Source organism: Branchiostoma belcheri, unplaced genomic scaffold, assembly GCF_001625305.1.
Source record: "Branchiostoma belcheri isolate BF01 breed outbred unplaced genomic scaffold, Haploidv18h27 scaffold50, whole genome shotgun sequence".
NCBI classification, from domain to species: Eukaryota; Metazoa; Chordata; class Leptocardii; order Amphioxiformes; family Branchiostomatidae; genus Branchiostoma; species Branchiostoma belcheri.
In genome coordinates this window covers 146,965-161,015 of record NW_017804132.1, presented here as the reverse complement: position 1 = coordinate 161,015, position 14,051 = coordinate 146,965, and the positions used below count along the sequence as shown (strand labels likewise).

The following is a 14,051-nucleotide window of genomic DNA, read 5'->3' as shown; positions in this document are numbered from 1 at the left end:
AACAATAATTCAAATCATAACAAATCATTGATCATAACAGTTGTCATAACCATAGTTCAAATCACAACAGATCATTGATCAAAGCCATTGTCATAACAATAGTAAAGTGCTGAAATGCTAACTTAAAAATGTTTAAGTGAACACTGATGTGCTGTTTTATGTCTTTAAGAGACTTACAATTATCCACAGAGAGACTCAGGGATAGCAGATGAGTTTGCCCAGGGTGTGATAGCCTTCTTCACTATCATGACCGATACCGGTATCCCCAAACCCTGAGCTGGGTGACCGGCAGGTCATTCTTGTGGGACAGGAATCCAGAATCCTCACGCCACGTGCGATCATTGGCATCACAGTTGCATCTACCCCGGCATGTGCCTGTTGGACAAAGAATTAAGGTCATGCAGAGGTTTTGTTTGTGGTACGGGTTTAAAATATGTGGGTTAAAAGAAGAAAAAAAGTATCTCCACATTCTATTATTTCTCAATTAATCATGTAAAAACGATCTAGCATTTGACAGGAAGAAACAAAACATTTTGATAATGTATATAAATATATAAAGGTATATGTATATTTTCTGATCATGATGGTGATCCTGGTAATGATAAATAGTGCCCTTGTTGTAGTCTTGTACTGTTCCGGCTAAAATGGAATAAGCTTGAATGTTTCGGCTTGATGATTTATGATTACCTGTTTCACCGCAGGCACATTTCCCGCTCCCAGGACTGGCACCTCCCCAGTAGTCAGCCTGGCGTCCATCCCAAGTCACCCACCAGGCAAGGGGTCTTCCATTCGACTCCCAGATCAATGAACCATGGCATTCATACTGGAAAACGTGAATTTGTACAATTCTGAGATGAATATCACCATGGCCTTTGCAATATCAAAGCGTAAGTATCATTATACAGCAACAGATAATGCCTGGAGTGGGATATTGTATAATTGTTTAAAAAACATCTGCCTGTCATCCCCCTAATGCTTCGGTCCCAATTGAAAAAAGGGGCCCTGCCGGGTAGTCCCCGGGCTGTTTTTTGGCACTTCCGGGCGTGACCCGTACGTGGCCCCGCGGGACACCCTGCGACTACCGGGCTATTTTGGGCCCCGGGCCCCGCTGACAAAAAGACGCCGTGACCTCATCGTGAGAACACCGACAGGTACCCCTCCGGTTGCCGGCAGTCCACCGGGACACATTCGTTACGTCACAGACCAGATGAACAGATTAAAGGTGTCTACTGCGTACACCCGGGTAAAAATGTGTGACGTCACAGATCAAATGATCACAACAAAAACGCGAATTCTGCATTACGTATAGATCAGTACAAGACATTGTCAGAGAATCTACCGGGTCCCTGCCGGGTGCCTGCCGGAGACCGACCAAAGAGGGTGACAAAATTATTTAACAAAATGCTACTGAAGGAAACATTTAATTGTGACCACGACAGCCGACCGGGGCCGGCCGGGGCTACATCCCCGATGGGCACCGGCGCAATTGGGACCGAAGCTTTAGAGGGGTTCTGAAACTTATTGACTCCTCATTCGAGGTTATCTCTCAAAAAATGCCTTCTTGGCAATTTGAGATAATTTGGAAAGATTAAGCACGACTACATCATAGGCTCACATATGGTGTGTCTTGAATGTAATTATAAGGCCACACCAATTTAATTGGTTGGTTCTCTGATTTTTTTTCAGAAAAAATATGAAGCGACAGGGCGGAAAGAAATAAAAAATAAAAACAGGTCTAGGCATCCTATTATAGCCCAAAATGCTACGATACGAGCCATGGAGTCAACACAAAAGACTGCTGGGTTAAAATTTAAACTATAGATTTTGAACTTTTAATCACACCACTGCATTGATAGATGGAAGGAAAAACTGTAACAACTAGGAAGAAAAGGACTTTCCTCAACAGGTGGGGGCAAAACATGTAGCATTTTTGACTTTATTTTTTTTTTTGCAAATCATAAAAAATGAAGAGGCGAATCCGAGAACCAACAAATCAAATTGGTGTGGCCTAAACAAAACGTACCTTGATTAGCTGTTTGCATCGCGATGACTGATTCACCACAGCTCTCACTTGCTCCAGGCTGATCCAGTAGGTCACATTCTTGGAGTAGCTGCCATGACCTTCAAACCCTTTCACATGTGTCCGTGTTTCACTGTCGTGACCAATCAGCGTAATTGCTGAAATTGTAATGAAAATATCAGAATGCAGTTATTGCTCCACCTCATCTTTATAGTCTGTGTTTAAGGTAAAATTTATTTCCAGCATAAGCCGCAAGTCTCTAGTTGGAGAGGCGTAACCCCCTTTGGCACGTTAGAGAACCTGGGTAAAACCGTCAACCCCCACCCCATCCCGAAAAAAGTAGTCTTCGAAGGAAGGTAAAAGCTACACGCGGTTGCTGGCTTTAAAGTTTTCTCCTAGGCAGCACTTCTCTCCCCCTCTCTCTTTCTCTCTCTCTTTCTCTCTCTCTTTCTCTCTCCTCTCTCTCTCTCTCTTTCTCTTTCTTTCTCTCTCTCTTTCTCTCTCTCACCCACACACCCCCACACACACACTATCTCTCTCTCTCTCTCTCACACACACACACGCACGCACATCCACACACACACACACTCTCTCTCTCTCTCACACACACACACACACACACACACTCTCTCTCTCTCTCTTTCTTTCTCTCTCTCTCTCTCTTTCTGTGTGTGTGTGTTTGTGTGAAGTACTTGTCAGCACCAGTCAGACATTTTTAGCTGACCTGTTTGTCCGTCAAGGTCACAGTGAACGAACATCGGCCGGACCCCACGCCCTGGTCCGTCAGGGTCGATGATGTAGAACGCCTGGGTATCAAATCCACCTCTCTCTGCAACTTTAGTGCAGCTGGATGGCGGGTAGCCTGTTAATTAAGAATTATAACAAGTTTTTTTTTTATTTCAAATTATTGCCTGAGGGCTAAGTGCAGGAACAGAAGAAGCATTTGGTATAAAAACAGATAATTCGTACACATAAAACAACTACTGATAACTACTGATAACTATCAACGCAAGGGTTACCTTTCAGGACTCCGTTGTAGATTTTTTTTTCACGGTCAAATTTAGGCCCAAATATCCCAACCTCTTTTCATAACCAATTCATGATATCAATCATGATAGTATAAAATTTGAGAAACTAAAAAGTAGCGGTTAGTAGCAGTTAGCAAATACTGTTTTATGATGGTGTATGACTTAACTCACGTTCTTGCTCCTTTAGTCGCAAAAGTAGCAGTTGGTCTGTATGCGAATAAAAAAAAATATGGCAATAACTTTTATTTAACTTGCCGTCATGAGTTAATCAAGAATTCAATACTGAGGGTTGGGACTGACATGGTATTAATAATTGGTTTATTTATTTATTTAATAATTGGTCTATTTGTTTGTATCAACATATCTCGCAGCCTTGACATACAGGGCTGAATTCTGATCAAGTTGTTTACAATATAAATTATTTATAGTAGGGAAATACAAACTGCAATCATATCGGAATCTACATATTAATATATCACTTTAGTTCGAAAATTAGGTATTCAAAGGATTATGTGATTTGTGCTGATGAAATTAAAATGAATGTTGAAAAAATACTGTTTTATGATTGTGTATGACTTAACTCACGTTCTTGCTCCTTCAGTCGCAACTCTATTGACTTGAACCTGTTGCCCATCTCAGGAGAAAGCTTGGCTATCACCGAGGAAAGTTTTGTCACCTCCGAAGAAGGAGTGCTGGCTTTGACTGCATGCGTTAAGAAAGACAGTGAAAAGTACAGAAGCTGCATCTTATAGTCCCTCTACAAAATATAATCATGATAGGATGAAAATAAGTCAATATTAAAGATGCTGACCTGCTGAATATAACAACGATATGGATATGAGAATGATGCTGGTGATCTTGAACATCATTTTGCAAAGATTCCACCATTTCATCTTCTTGTTCATGCCTGCATCGGATGCATCTGTAAGAACAAAAGTAATTCTATCCTTCTTGCGTACGCAAATACAAATCAGGTTTTGAACTTGAAAGTTCATCAGTGTTGATAGACGTCATTGTGAAACAAGTTTGAACAGCAATATGCAACACAAGAAATTTTCGACTGTACAACTCCAGTCTTTTTCAAGGAATGAGCAATCCACCGCTTCCGTGACGTCACGCAGATAACACACGTGAATCCGTGAGCAGTGGATCATAGGTTGCAAACCGTCTGTGTCCCCCTCCCACGTCTTTGAAGTTCGTTATACAAGGCTAATACACCAAAATCAAAACCAAAGCAACAAGGGCACAAACAGAGATCTAGTTGTTTTGTCTACATGAAAGGCCTGAGTGAGGGGCTCAGGAGGCTTTTTGCGACACACGCGAGATCAAGACCTGTTTTAGACCAACTAGAAACCTCCGGAATATACTGGTTTCACGAATATACTGGTTTCACCCAAGGACAAAACACCAAAGGAAAATAAATGCGGGGTACTAGCTTTACCATATACAGTGTCTAGGACAGAACTCCTAGGGCCCATGTAAAGAAATACGTATTGGAGGGACTGAAAGATCCCTGAAGGCTAGGTTCTTAGAGCACAAACGACCTAGCTCGACTACTTCGGAAGTCTCCCAACATACGTTACATATTGAGTCACTTGGACATTTAGTCCCATTGGATAAAGTATGAATCCTAGAAAACGCATCGGACTTCGCACGAGGGATTAAAGAGGCCATCAACATCAGAGAATTACGACCATCCCCCAACAGAGACGGGGGGCGCCCCAGACTCTCTGCAAACTATGATCCACTGCTCACGGAGTCACATGTGTTATCTGCGTGACGTCACGGACACGGTGGATTGCTCATTTTAAAAATACTGGAGTTGTACAGTCGAAAATTTGGGTGAGTCCAATTTCTTGTGTTGGATATTGCAGTTTCATGAATCAGGTTCTGATTTGCATGACTGGTATTTCTTAATGTTCAACCTGCTATATATAATATATTGGTTACATACATGTATATCACAGTTCTACTGCTTACAACCTCAAAACTAAAGCATTTCATTAACTAAAAAACGAGTTAATTACCAGCCTGATTTTGGTGTATATATATGGTGTGATATAGCCTAGTAGCTATAACCACCGAATAAAACCATAATGAGCAAAGCCTACGCAAACTATTACACTGTAAAGAGTGACACATTCCAGTAAAACCCGTTCCTGCGCAACTTTTCCCGATTCCAAGGACTCACATATTTGCCTTCGACAAGAAGGCTATGAAAATCGTTTTGGCACTGTTTGGCAGATTATGCACGATAAATTTTGAAGGCATGGTCCGTGGTTCACGATTTTTGGCAGGCAGGTTGTCTTAGTAATGGGCATTGTCAAGGCCAAAAATCGGCTTCGTAGGGGGTTCTTACGTGACTGGAGCTGACCTTTTGTGTTTGCGTTTTTTGTTGTACTGCAGATAACTCGGGAATCCTTAAATGGTTGTCTATGATTTTTGGTTGGCAAGATACCGTTGAGAATACGAAGGTCAAGTTCTGAAATGGGCCTCGTGGGGGGTTCCCATGTCATTGAATTTGTTTTAAATTGGCCTCGGTCAGTTCTTCCGCGTTGTAGGAACATTATAGTTCCTGAGTCATATAGATATTGTATACATGATTTTGAAACCACATTTATGTATTTTCATGCATTTACTTTGAGGTTTCAGTGGGTGCTTGGGCTAAATGAAGTTGTTTTAGTGTACAGGGGTTATCAAAAAGTCTAGACTAAATTTCATATGCACCAAAAGCCACAACTCAAACTTCAGAAAAAAAAAACATAAAAGATTATATATTCTATATCTATCTATCAAGGTTCTTATATAAGAAACTTCAGAAAAAAACATAAAAGATTATATATTCTATATATATCTTTTAAGGGGCTTATAGAAGAAGCTTAACGAAGATTTGTCTTACCGCAAGTTGCCTGCTGCTGCCCAACGGTGTTGCCTTTTTCATCAGAGGCCTCGGCGTGTCCTGGAGACACAGTATTTTGCACGTCTTCTTCACAAACGGCGTAAGGTTCGATATTGTCGTCACCAATGTCATTATCGTTTGTCTGTCCGCCCTCAGCTGCTGCTTCCTGGTACCTTACAGCACATGGCCGGATGCCGTCAGAGTTACCAGCCTGAATCTTATCTGGTTGGTCCGGTTCAATGTTGTCATCGCCCGGGGTAACATGGACTGTCTTCCCGCTCTCAGCTACAGTTGCACGTGCGTTACTGTCCCTGTTGCCATCGTCTTTTTGTGGGTTTGGCGGGTTGTGAAGAAGGCCGCCAATGTTATCGGCCCTTGGGCGAGCATCTAGTGAGTCAGCGGGTTTATCCTTGTTATCACCCGGGGTAACATGGACTGTCTGCCCGCTCTCTGCAGCTGTAAGCGTGTTGTTGTCACTGCCATCGTCTCCCTGAATGCCATCACATATAATTGAAAAGTTTATTGCAAATTCGTGCCCGAAGGCTAATTGCAAATTACAAAACATAAAAATGAAATAGAGTATAAAATAACTAAAGCCTACATGATGAAGGTAGCTGTCTAGAACTATAACTATGTCTAAAAAACTATGTCTGAAGGGTTTGACTTCTCTTCTGTAAAATCATGGAAGACGTAATGTCCCACCTTTTCCAAAATTTGTGGGTTGTCAGCCTGAAGTGTTGATGCAGAGGGAACACCTGGTGCGTACATCGGATTCAGGAACGGCGGGTGCGGCGGTTTATAGCACTGGCCATCCGCGGCAACTGAAGTAGGCTCACTATCAAAATCACCAGATGAATGCAAATGCTGTGGAAGACGCAATACATTTTATCTCAAATTGTTCCTTTCATAGCAACGCTCGAAATGAGTTAACTTTTCAAACTTCTACAATTTATCCCAATTTTACTAAACTTACAGATAAAGAAAAAAATTCTTCTTCTAACTTCCCAAAACCCACTAATTTTGGAAAAGGTGGGACATTACATCTTCCATGGTCTAAAAAAAAGAAGTCAAACCCCTCAGACATAGTTTTAGATATAGCTATAGCTTTAGATAACTACCTTTTATCATGTAGGTTTTAGTTATTTTATACTCTGTTTCATTGTTCTTTTCTGTTTGTAATTTGCAATTATCCCCCGGGAACGAATTTGCAATAAACTTCTTTTTATAAATTGTAACTTACTTGGGTCATGCTGTTCACGATTGCCGAACTGCACGTGGAGAGAGTTGGTGCGATGTCAGAGGAGTTGTTTTCAGCCATGCCTGCGACACGCCAGCTACACGTATATCTGAAGTGTACTGACTCCGGTATTCCGAGGAAACAGATTGGTCTATGCCGGTTATATCAGTCAGGCTACAACTACTTTATTGTTCGGTCCGTTCTTTCCCTTTGTTTGAAGTTTCACTTTGAATTTGCTCTTTTAGTTGTCCGTGTTTTTTGACAAAAGAGTGTACCTGGGCTTATATTGGATTAAGTTGTGAAGTGTTTTTCCCGGATTTCTTTTTTTTTCTTTTGAACTAACACATGAATCAAACGTCTGTACGTGAACCGTGCATGTATATATATGTATAAAAAGTACTGATTGTCTGTTTATACTATGAGTCCCTGAACAGCATATATGACGAGCGTTTAGAATGGCTAGGGGTTCATAATCACTAGGGAATTTTTTAAAATTTATTTCGCACAAAAAAAAACAAGATACCAGGTGAAGTAAATTAAATTTAAATTAAAAACACTGTGCAGCAGAAGATGAAGCCTTAAAGGCATAACAAAATAATCACAATTAAACAGATTAACTGAAATACTTGAATGAAAATTTTCGTGGGGCGGACTAAAGTTTTTATAGATTACTTCACTTGGGTAGAGAAGCACGGTGTGTGGGTAATCACTGGAACACTGGTGTGCAAAATCTTGCACCGCGATGAAAATTGTTCAGCAGACTCATTACAAATGTGAACTGTGTTTATTTATCTGGCAAGCTTAAGTTGGGAGCAACGGCCTCGCATCATTCTTGGTAGCATGTACACCAACTACAGTTCTGCACTTCGTCTGTGTGGTCTAACATCTCTAGATGAGCTCAGTGTTAAGTTTGTGTTAAGTTTGCTATTCAAATCACTAGTTAAGTCCAACTTTGTCTCTTGGCTACCCTCGCGCCGGGTTGACGAACATGGTAGAAACCTCAGAAATTCGCACGACAAAGCCAGTTTAGGTGCAGAACGTCCCGTTTCTTGAACACTACTCTGCCGTATTCTGTTAAGTTATTGAACGCTAAAAAATGATCCACTTCATATCAGCCTTTACGTATACAACCCTTGTATATTACAACTGTAGGTTATTTCTGTAATTTTAAACTAAGGAACATTGAATTGTTTCATATTGCATAATAATTGTACTTTTGAACGTGTAGTAATTTTCTAATGTAAACTTAATATGCAGGTTTTTATCAAATGTAACTAACTTTTATCAAATAGCTGTACTATAAGCGCATCTTGTGTTTTTTAAAACACAATATACTTTAAAAAGTTTTTACAAGCCAAATATGGCTGCTTTCAAGCGTTTGTATGTACTTGTATGGCACAACTAAACCAGTCTCTCTCTCTCTCTCCCTCCCTCTCTCTCTATCTCTCTCTCTCTCTTGTGTGCGCAGAACATTGTGTGAATTGTCCCATTCCGACAATAGATCGTGCTTTTTAAGTCATATATAGCTAGTTACATTAATCATATTTAATACAGACATTATTAATACTTCCACCGTGATATAACGTCTACCACTCCCCAAATGTTAGTTAAATATTTTAAGATATCAGAACTCGCAAAGATCAGTATGGGGGGTATTTGGTCACTCTACCTTCATGCCAAATTTAATGTTATTTGGCCCATAAATGAAGGAGTTGAGTCAATTGAAAGAAATTGTGGGAGAAGGAGAAGAAGAAACATGAGGAAAAACAATATCTCTTCACCACTTAGTGGTGAAGCCATAACTAATGGGCGAGACACCGGCATGCTAGTCACCACCTCGCCAAGCTCAATACTACTGTACTACTGTACAATAATAGTATTGTGAACATTGTTGTTACTCACAGCCAATGGACGTATTTTTGTTTCGCCTTGCCCAGTGAAGAATACCGTCGGAAGGCCAGTGTCGTCAGCAGGACCGGTGCCAGCCTACTGTAGACAAGAAGGTAGCTCAGATATGAAGACAAGGCCACCAGCAGGTAGTGTGAGACGCTCCCCATTATATACTGGTCTTGCTTCTGTCTTGCAGAGTTTCTATAGGTAGTCTCGGTGTTCTCTCTATATTTGTCCGAGTGCTTTCGCTGCAAATAAAAAGACGACCCTGGTTGCACTGTAGGCCAATTCTATCCACAAGCGGTAGGTTATCAAGTTTTTGATGAAATCGTTGTTTCTTCGCACACTACGTTTCAAAATACACTGTGTACTCCTGTCATATGATACACGAAACACACTGTGTGCCAGAGTGGAAAAACCGGTTATTCCAATGATTGAAAGGGTTACCACTTCACGTCATCCGCAATTACTAAGTCTTTCAAAGGATTTTGGAAGGTCTATATTCACATCTTTCCACTTGGCAACGTAAGACCGCCGCATCAAACTTTAAAAAAAATGGAATCTAAAGCGATCTTTAAATACAGCATCAGAAATATATGAGGTATGCACACTTTATATATTCAGGGGTTCCAACCCATTCTTGAGAAAGCCTCCCCCCAAAAAAAGGTATTCTAACGCTTCCTCCGTAATTTAGTGCAGTTTATCTGTATTTAAATCATTGAGACTCAAAGAATGATCGACTATCTTACAATTCCAGTCAGAAAGAAATCCTGATTGTATAGTTCTGAGGAGTTAAAATCTCCATGGATCAAAAGCGCCCCGTAACGGCGAAAAAAATCACTGCAGTTAAAGGGGTAGCTCATCGGTTAATAGCGCCATGTATCAAAAGCGCCACTCAGCACCCCTGAACATGGTATGCCAAAAAATAAATTCTGTAATTTTTGTCTTTCATATCTTCTTCTTGACTTTGAAAGTCTTTGTTTTGGGCTCTAAATACATCTTTAGCCTAGTTGTCCTGATACAAATGATATGTGAAGAGTTTGTACATGATAACTTGGTGGTCAGTTAGTCTTGACAAGTTGCAAGTTTTTCTCATCCAAACTTGTGCAGCACATGTAAGGTGTCTTGTAGTACCGTGCCTGCATAAAAGCTGGCTCACATGATATTTTGATGATATTTTGTAGTCAGAAATGTTTGGCTGTGCTTGGATGGCGATCAGCACCAAGGACAGGTATTGCACCATCTAGCTATGGTAACCAGGGACAGGACTGTTTGGCTATTTGTAGCTAAATGTGTTCAGGAACAGGATGTTTGGCTATGTGTGGATGGCGTTCAGCACCAAGGACATGTATTGTACCATCTAGCTATGGTGACCGGGGACAAGACTGTTTGGCTATTTGTAGCTAAATGTGTTCAGGAACAGGAATGTTTGGCTATGTGTGGATGGCGTTCAGCACCAAGGACAGGCATTGAAGTAACTGGCTAACTGCTACATTTTGACATGTCCTTGTATTCCCCTTCCACGAGTGTGACATCAATATTCTACCGAGTTGCACATCACAGTTTCTTTCTAAACATGACAAAAAGGAAGGAAAACTAGAAAGGCCGACATTTGCTTTGGAGCAAATACAGCAATGGCTTCACCACATTTTACGACATGGCAGGGAAAGAATGAGAAACACAAGGGAAAACAATGCTTTACATTGATATAACTATAGTATGAAGTAACATACAACTAAGACTACAACAGTTGGATAGCTATTCCCTACATTATTGGTTAGGATTTTTAATTGCATAATGCAAACTGTTGATTTTCAAGAAAAAAAGAAGTGTTCATGCCCCGCATTCCAATGCTGGAGCAGGAAAGCTTGAAATACCTACCAAAACACTTGAATACAGACATACTGTCAGTATGGAATGGATCTGAGCAGGTATTAATTAAGTTAAGCCTGTTAAATTCCAACAGCCAATCAGCAAGGAGAATAGAGGAAAGCTGCATGCCTATTGGTTGATGCCCTGCATTCCATTGTGATGAGTCATGCCCAAATGTGGTAACACTGCACACTAACTCAGTAATACATTTGCTATAACACAGCCAAAAAACTCAAATAAAACCATTCTAAAAGCCTGTATCACAAAAATTTAAAAAACGCCTAGGGGTATTTGCCCACTGTACCTCCATACCAAATTTCAGGACCTTAGGCCCTAAAATGAAGAAGCTGAATCCATTTAAAAAATGGCAGGAGAAGGAGAAGGAGAAGGAGAAGGAGAAGGAGGAGAAGAAACATCAGAAAAAGCAATATGGGTTCACCACCACTTCGTGGTGTGGTGAACCCATAAATACAAAACGTTTGCTTCCACTGAGAAATGATTGCATTATCTTTATTCAAATCATCGGCTGAGGCCTAACAGGTGGGATCTACCCATGAGTCCATGCGAGCTCACAAGTTCCAAGATGGCGGCTGAACATGGAGCGGGAGAAATTTTTGCTAAAAATGCGTCCCTGGAAGACGACAAAAGTCTGTTTTAGGTGGTGAGTAGTGAGTAACTTTGTTCTCTGTCTCCTTGTGACCACTTTTGAGAATTCTTACGTGGAAAGACGCCGTCACACCACAGAAATATGACCGAGTTTTTGAGCATGTGGCGTGGCATACACGAGGGCGCATAAATTATGGTAATACATGTAGTATTATATATAGAGTTTGACCATTTTACCTGGTCTGACAATTTTAATTGGTTGTACGTATTTATGAATTACTGATGATTGCAAGATAGATTTACTTGGTTGTATTTCAGTGGTCAGAATTTTTTGGCGCTTATAATGTATGTATTTTTACAAAGGAGGTTTTTAGCCTCCTCAATTTTACACTTGCCTTTTAGGCCATGTTGATTTGATTATATGGATGACATCCTCCGGGAACCCCCAAACTGATGTGCGCATACGAATAAAAAAAAAAATTGCAAAAAAAAGTTGCTTTCGTTATGGCCATCAGGGGTTTTTCTAAACAGGGGAACAGGGGCGCTGCGCCCTCATGTAACAAACCAGCGCCCTCATATCAATTTTCAGATTGAAGCCTAAGTCTTTTTCAAAATTATCTTTTTCCAGTAAAAATACAAAAACAACACCACATAACAATGTATTCTAGCATTACAAACTATGTTACTCTCATAAAAATTCCAAAATCTTACCATAAACATGAAAATTCAGCTCTAGTAGTAAAAGTTTGAATGGAATAAACAATGTTCATTGAGAACTTGCTCAAAGACAAGTAGCTGGGCCTCCTTCATTTGCATACTATAGAACAGGCTCTGAAGTGAAACATGAGACCTGAGTTTGTAGCAGCTTGGATGAATGTGTTGCTATTTTGCCATTATGGGAAAGGTTTGAGCTTGTGGCAAACCCAGTGTTGTCATCTGGAGCTACTAGTAACATTAATCACTAATTGCGTACTAGAAAGGGTGATTTGCAGATTGTGTGTACTGCTGATTGTACATGTACTTACAATGTATATTTTACAAGGGAGATAGAAATAGAAATTTGGGAAGAATATTGAGAAAAATAACCTTGAATTCTTTTAGTCTATTTATCCTTCTCCTATGCCTTTCACATACATTATACTAATGGGAATTTGTATTGAGCATTATATTTATCATATTCAATTAATTGTAAGAGGACTGTGTAAGAGGACTGTGTGAGTGAGTGTCTAAATATTTTTTTTACAACCAGGTTACATGTACAATCATAGTTGTTTGTTTTTAAAGAAACATACAATGAAAGAGTTCATATTTCCCCCCTCAAGTAGCCTCAAAATGTCCCATTTCAACTTCAAATTTTCAAAGGCTTCACATGGCGGAAGGGGGGATACCCCCCTTCCGCACCAACCCCCCCTCGGTCGCTTCGCTCCCTCGCCATGATTGTGCTCCCCCATGCCAAATTTTTCTAGAAAAACCCCTGGCCATGAAGGTTGAACAAATGACACAGAATATGGTTTGGCGGATCTACTCTTCAAATTCATTTCTTTACATTTTTCCTTTTTTTTCGTTTGATTTTGGCATTCTACGACATTGGCATCGTTTTAAAATATTTTTTATGCAACTTACGGTATACTTTTGCTCATTTTGCAACTGTTTTGTAAGATTGAAATGTGAGGTGTATGGTTGAAAACTATTTGGAAACGGCCGAAAATTCATGCGCGCGCGGATGTCATCCATATAATCAAATCAACATGGCCTTACAAGAATTGAGAAATTATGTTGTAAAACTGCTTTGTTTTCCTATGATGTTTTGTCATCTTGACCCGTGCTTGAAAGTTGTTGAACTAGATTGTGTTTGAAATGAATTTGAAATGTGTTGTTGGTTACAGGTTGTTGGTTTTGAACTGTAGACTAGTGTAGTAGATTTTACTCCATGCACACTTAAAGGCATCCAGTGCAGTTTTTACTTTTAGGGCTTGGAAACCAGAATTTTCAAAGTCAATATTCTGGTCATTTATCTACATACTAAGTTGAAACAACACTGTCAATGTATATCGACATTTATGGAGCAAAAATGACCAAAATTCTGACGAAAAATGGTTACTGGAAGGACCAGTGGGTTGATTTTTAGGGTACCACCCAGAAAATAAAGGACTAAACTTGGGGCTTGTTTCTGCAGTTTTGAATACCTGAAGTACGAAATACTGATTGAAATGAGCTAATGTGGGATAGTATGTGTCAATATCATACAGATTGCCTTATTCAGAATATTTCCAGTTTTGCCGCCCTAAAATTGCATTGGATGCCTTTAAGATGAAGCTGGCAATGTTCTGTCAAATTGTGTCAAAACTTGTTATATGGATTGTCTTGATGTGAAATATTATGTGAGGTGTATTTTTATGTGATTATTGTTTGCATGGTCATGATATATTATAAATTTAGAATGTATGATGTGTCTTGTTTCATGACATGCATGTTCTATCAATCTATGACTTGTAAGTT

General features: G+C 40.0%; 1 protein-coding gene across 2 annotated transcripts in view; it reads right to left on the bottom strand.

Moving 5' to 3' along the window:
• The window catches only part of LOC109480388, an 11,174-nt gene extending 1,994 nt beyond the window's left edge, over positions 1-9,180 (bottom strand). Inside the window, exons 1-8 of one of the 2 annotated variants that reach the window (XM_019782585.1) lie at positions 9,087-9,180; positions 6,650-6,811; positions 5,948-6,437; positions 3,860-3,970; positions 3,634-3,750; positions 3,220-3,255; positions 2,745-2,882; positions 2,122-2,178 (exon numbers count right to left, since the gene is read on the bottom strand). In XM_019782585.1, coding sequence (XP_019638144.1) covers positions 2,122-2,178; positions 2,745-2,882; positions 3,220-3,255; positions 3,634-3,750; positions 3,860-3,970; positions 5,948-6,437; positions 6,650-6,715 — 1,015 coding nt within the window. In that variant the 5' untranslated portion in view covers positions 6,716-6,811; positions 9,087-9,180. The remainder of the gene's footprint in view (positions 1-2,121; positions 2,179-2,744; positions 2,883-3,219; positions 3,256-3,633; positions 3,751-3,859; positions 3,971-5,947; positions 6,438-6,649; positions 6,812-9,086) is intronic. The other variant, XM_019782586.1, reaches the window with a different exon arrangement.
• Between the last annotated feature and the right edge of the window lie 4,871 nt (positions 9,181-14,051).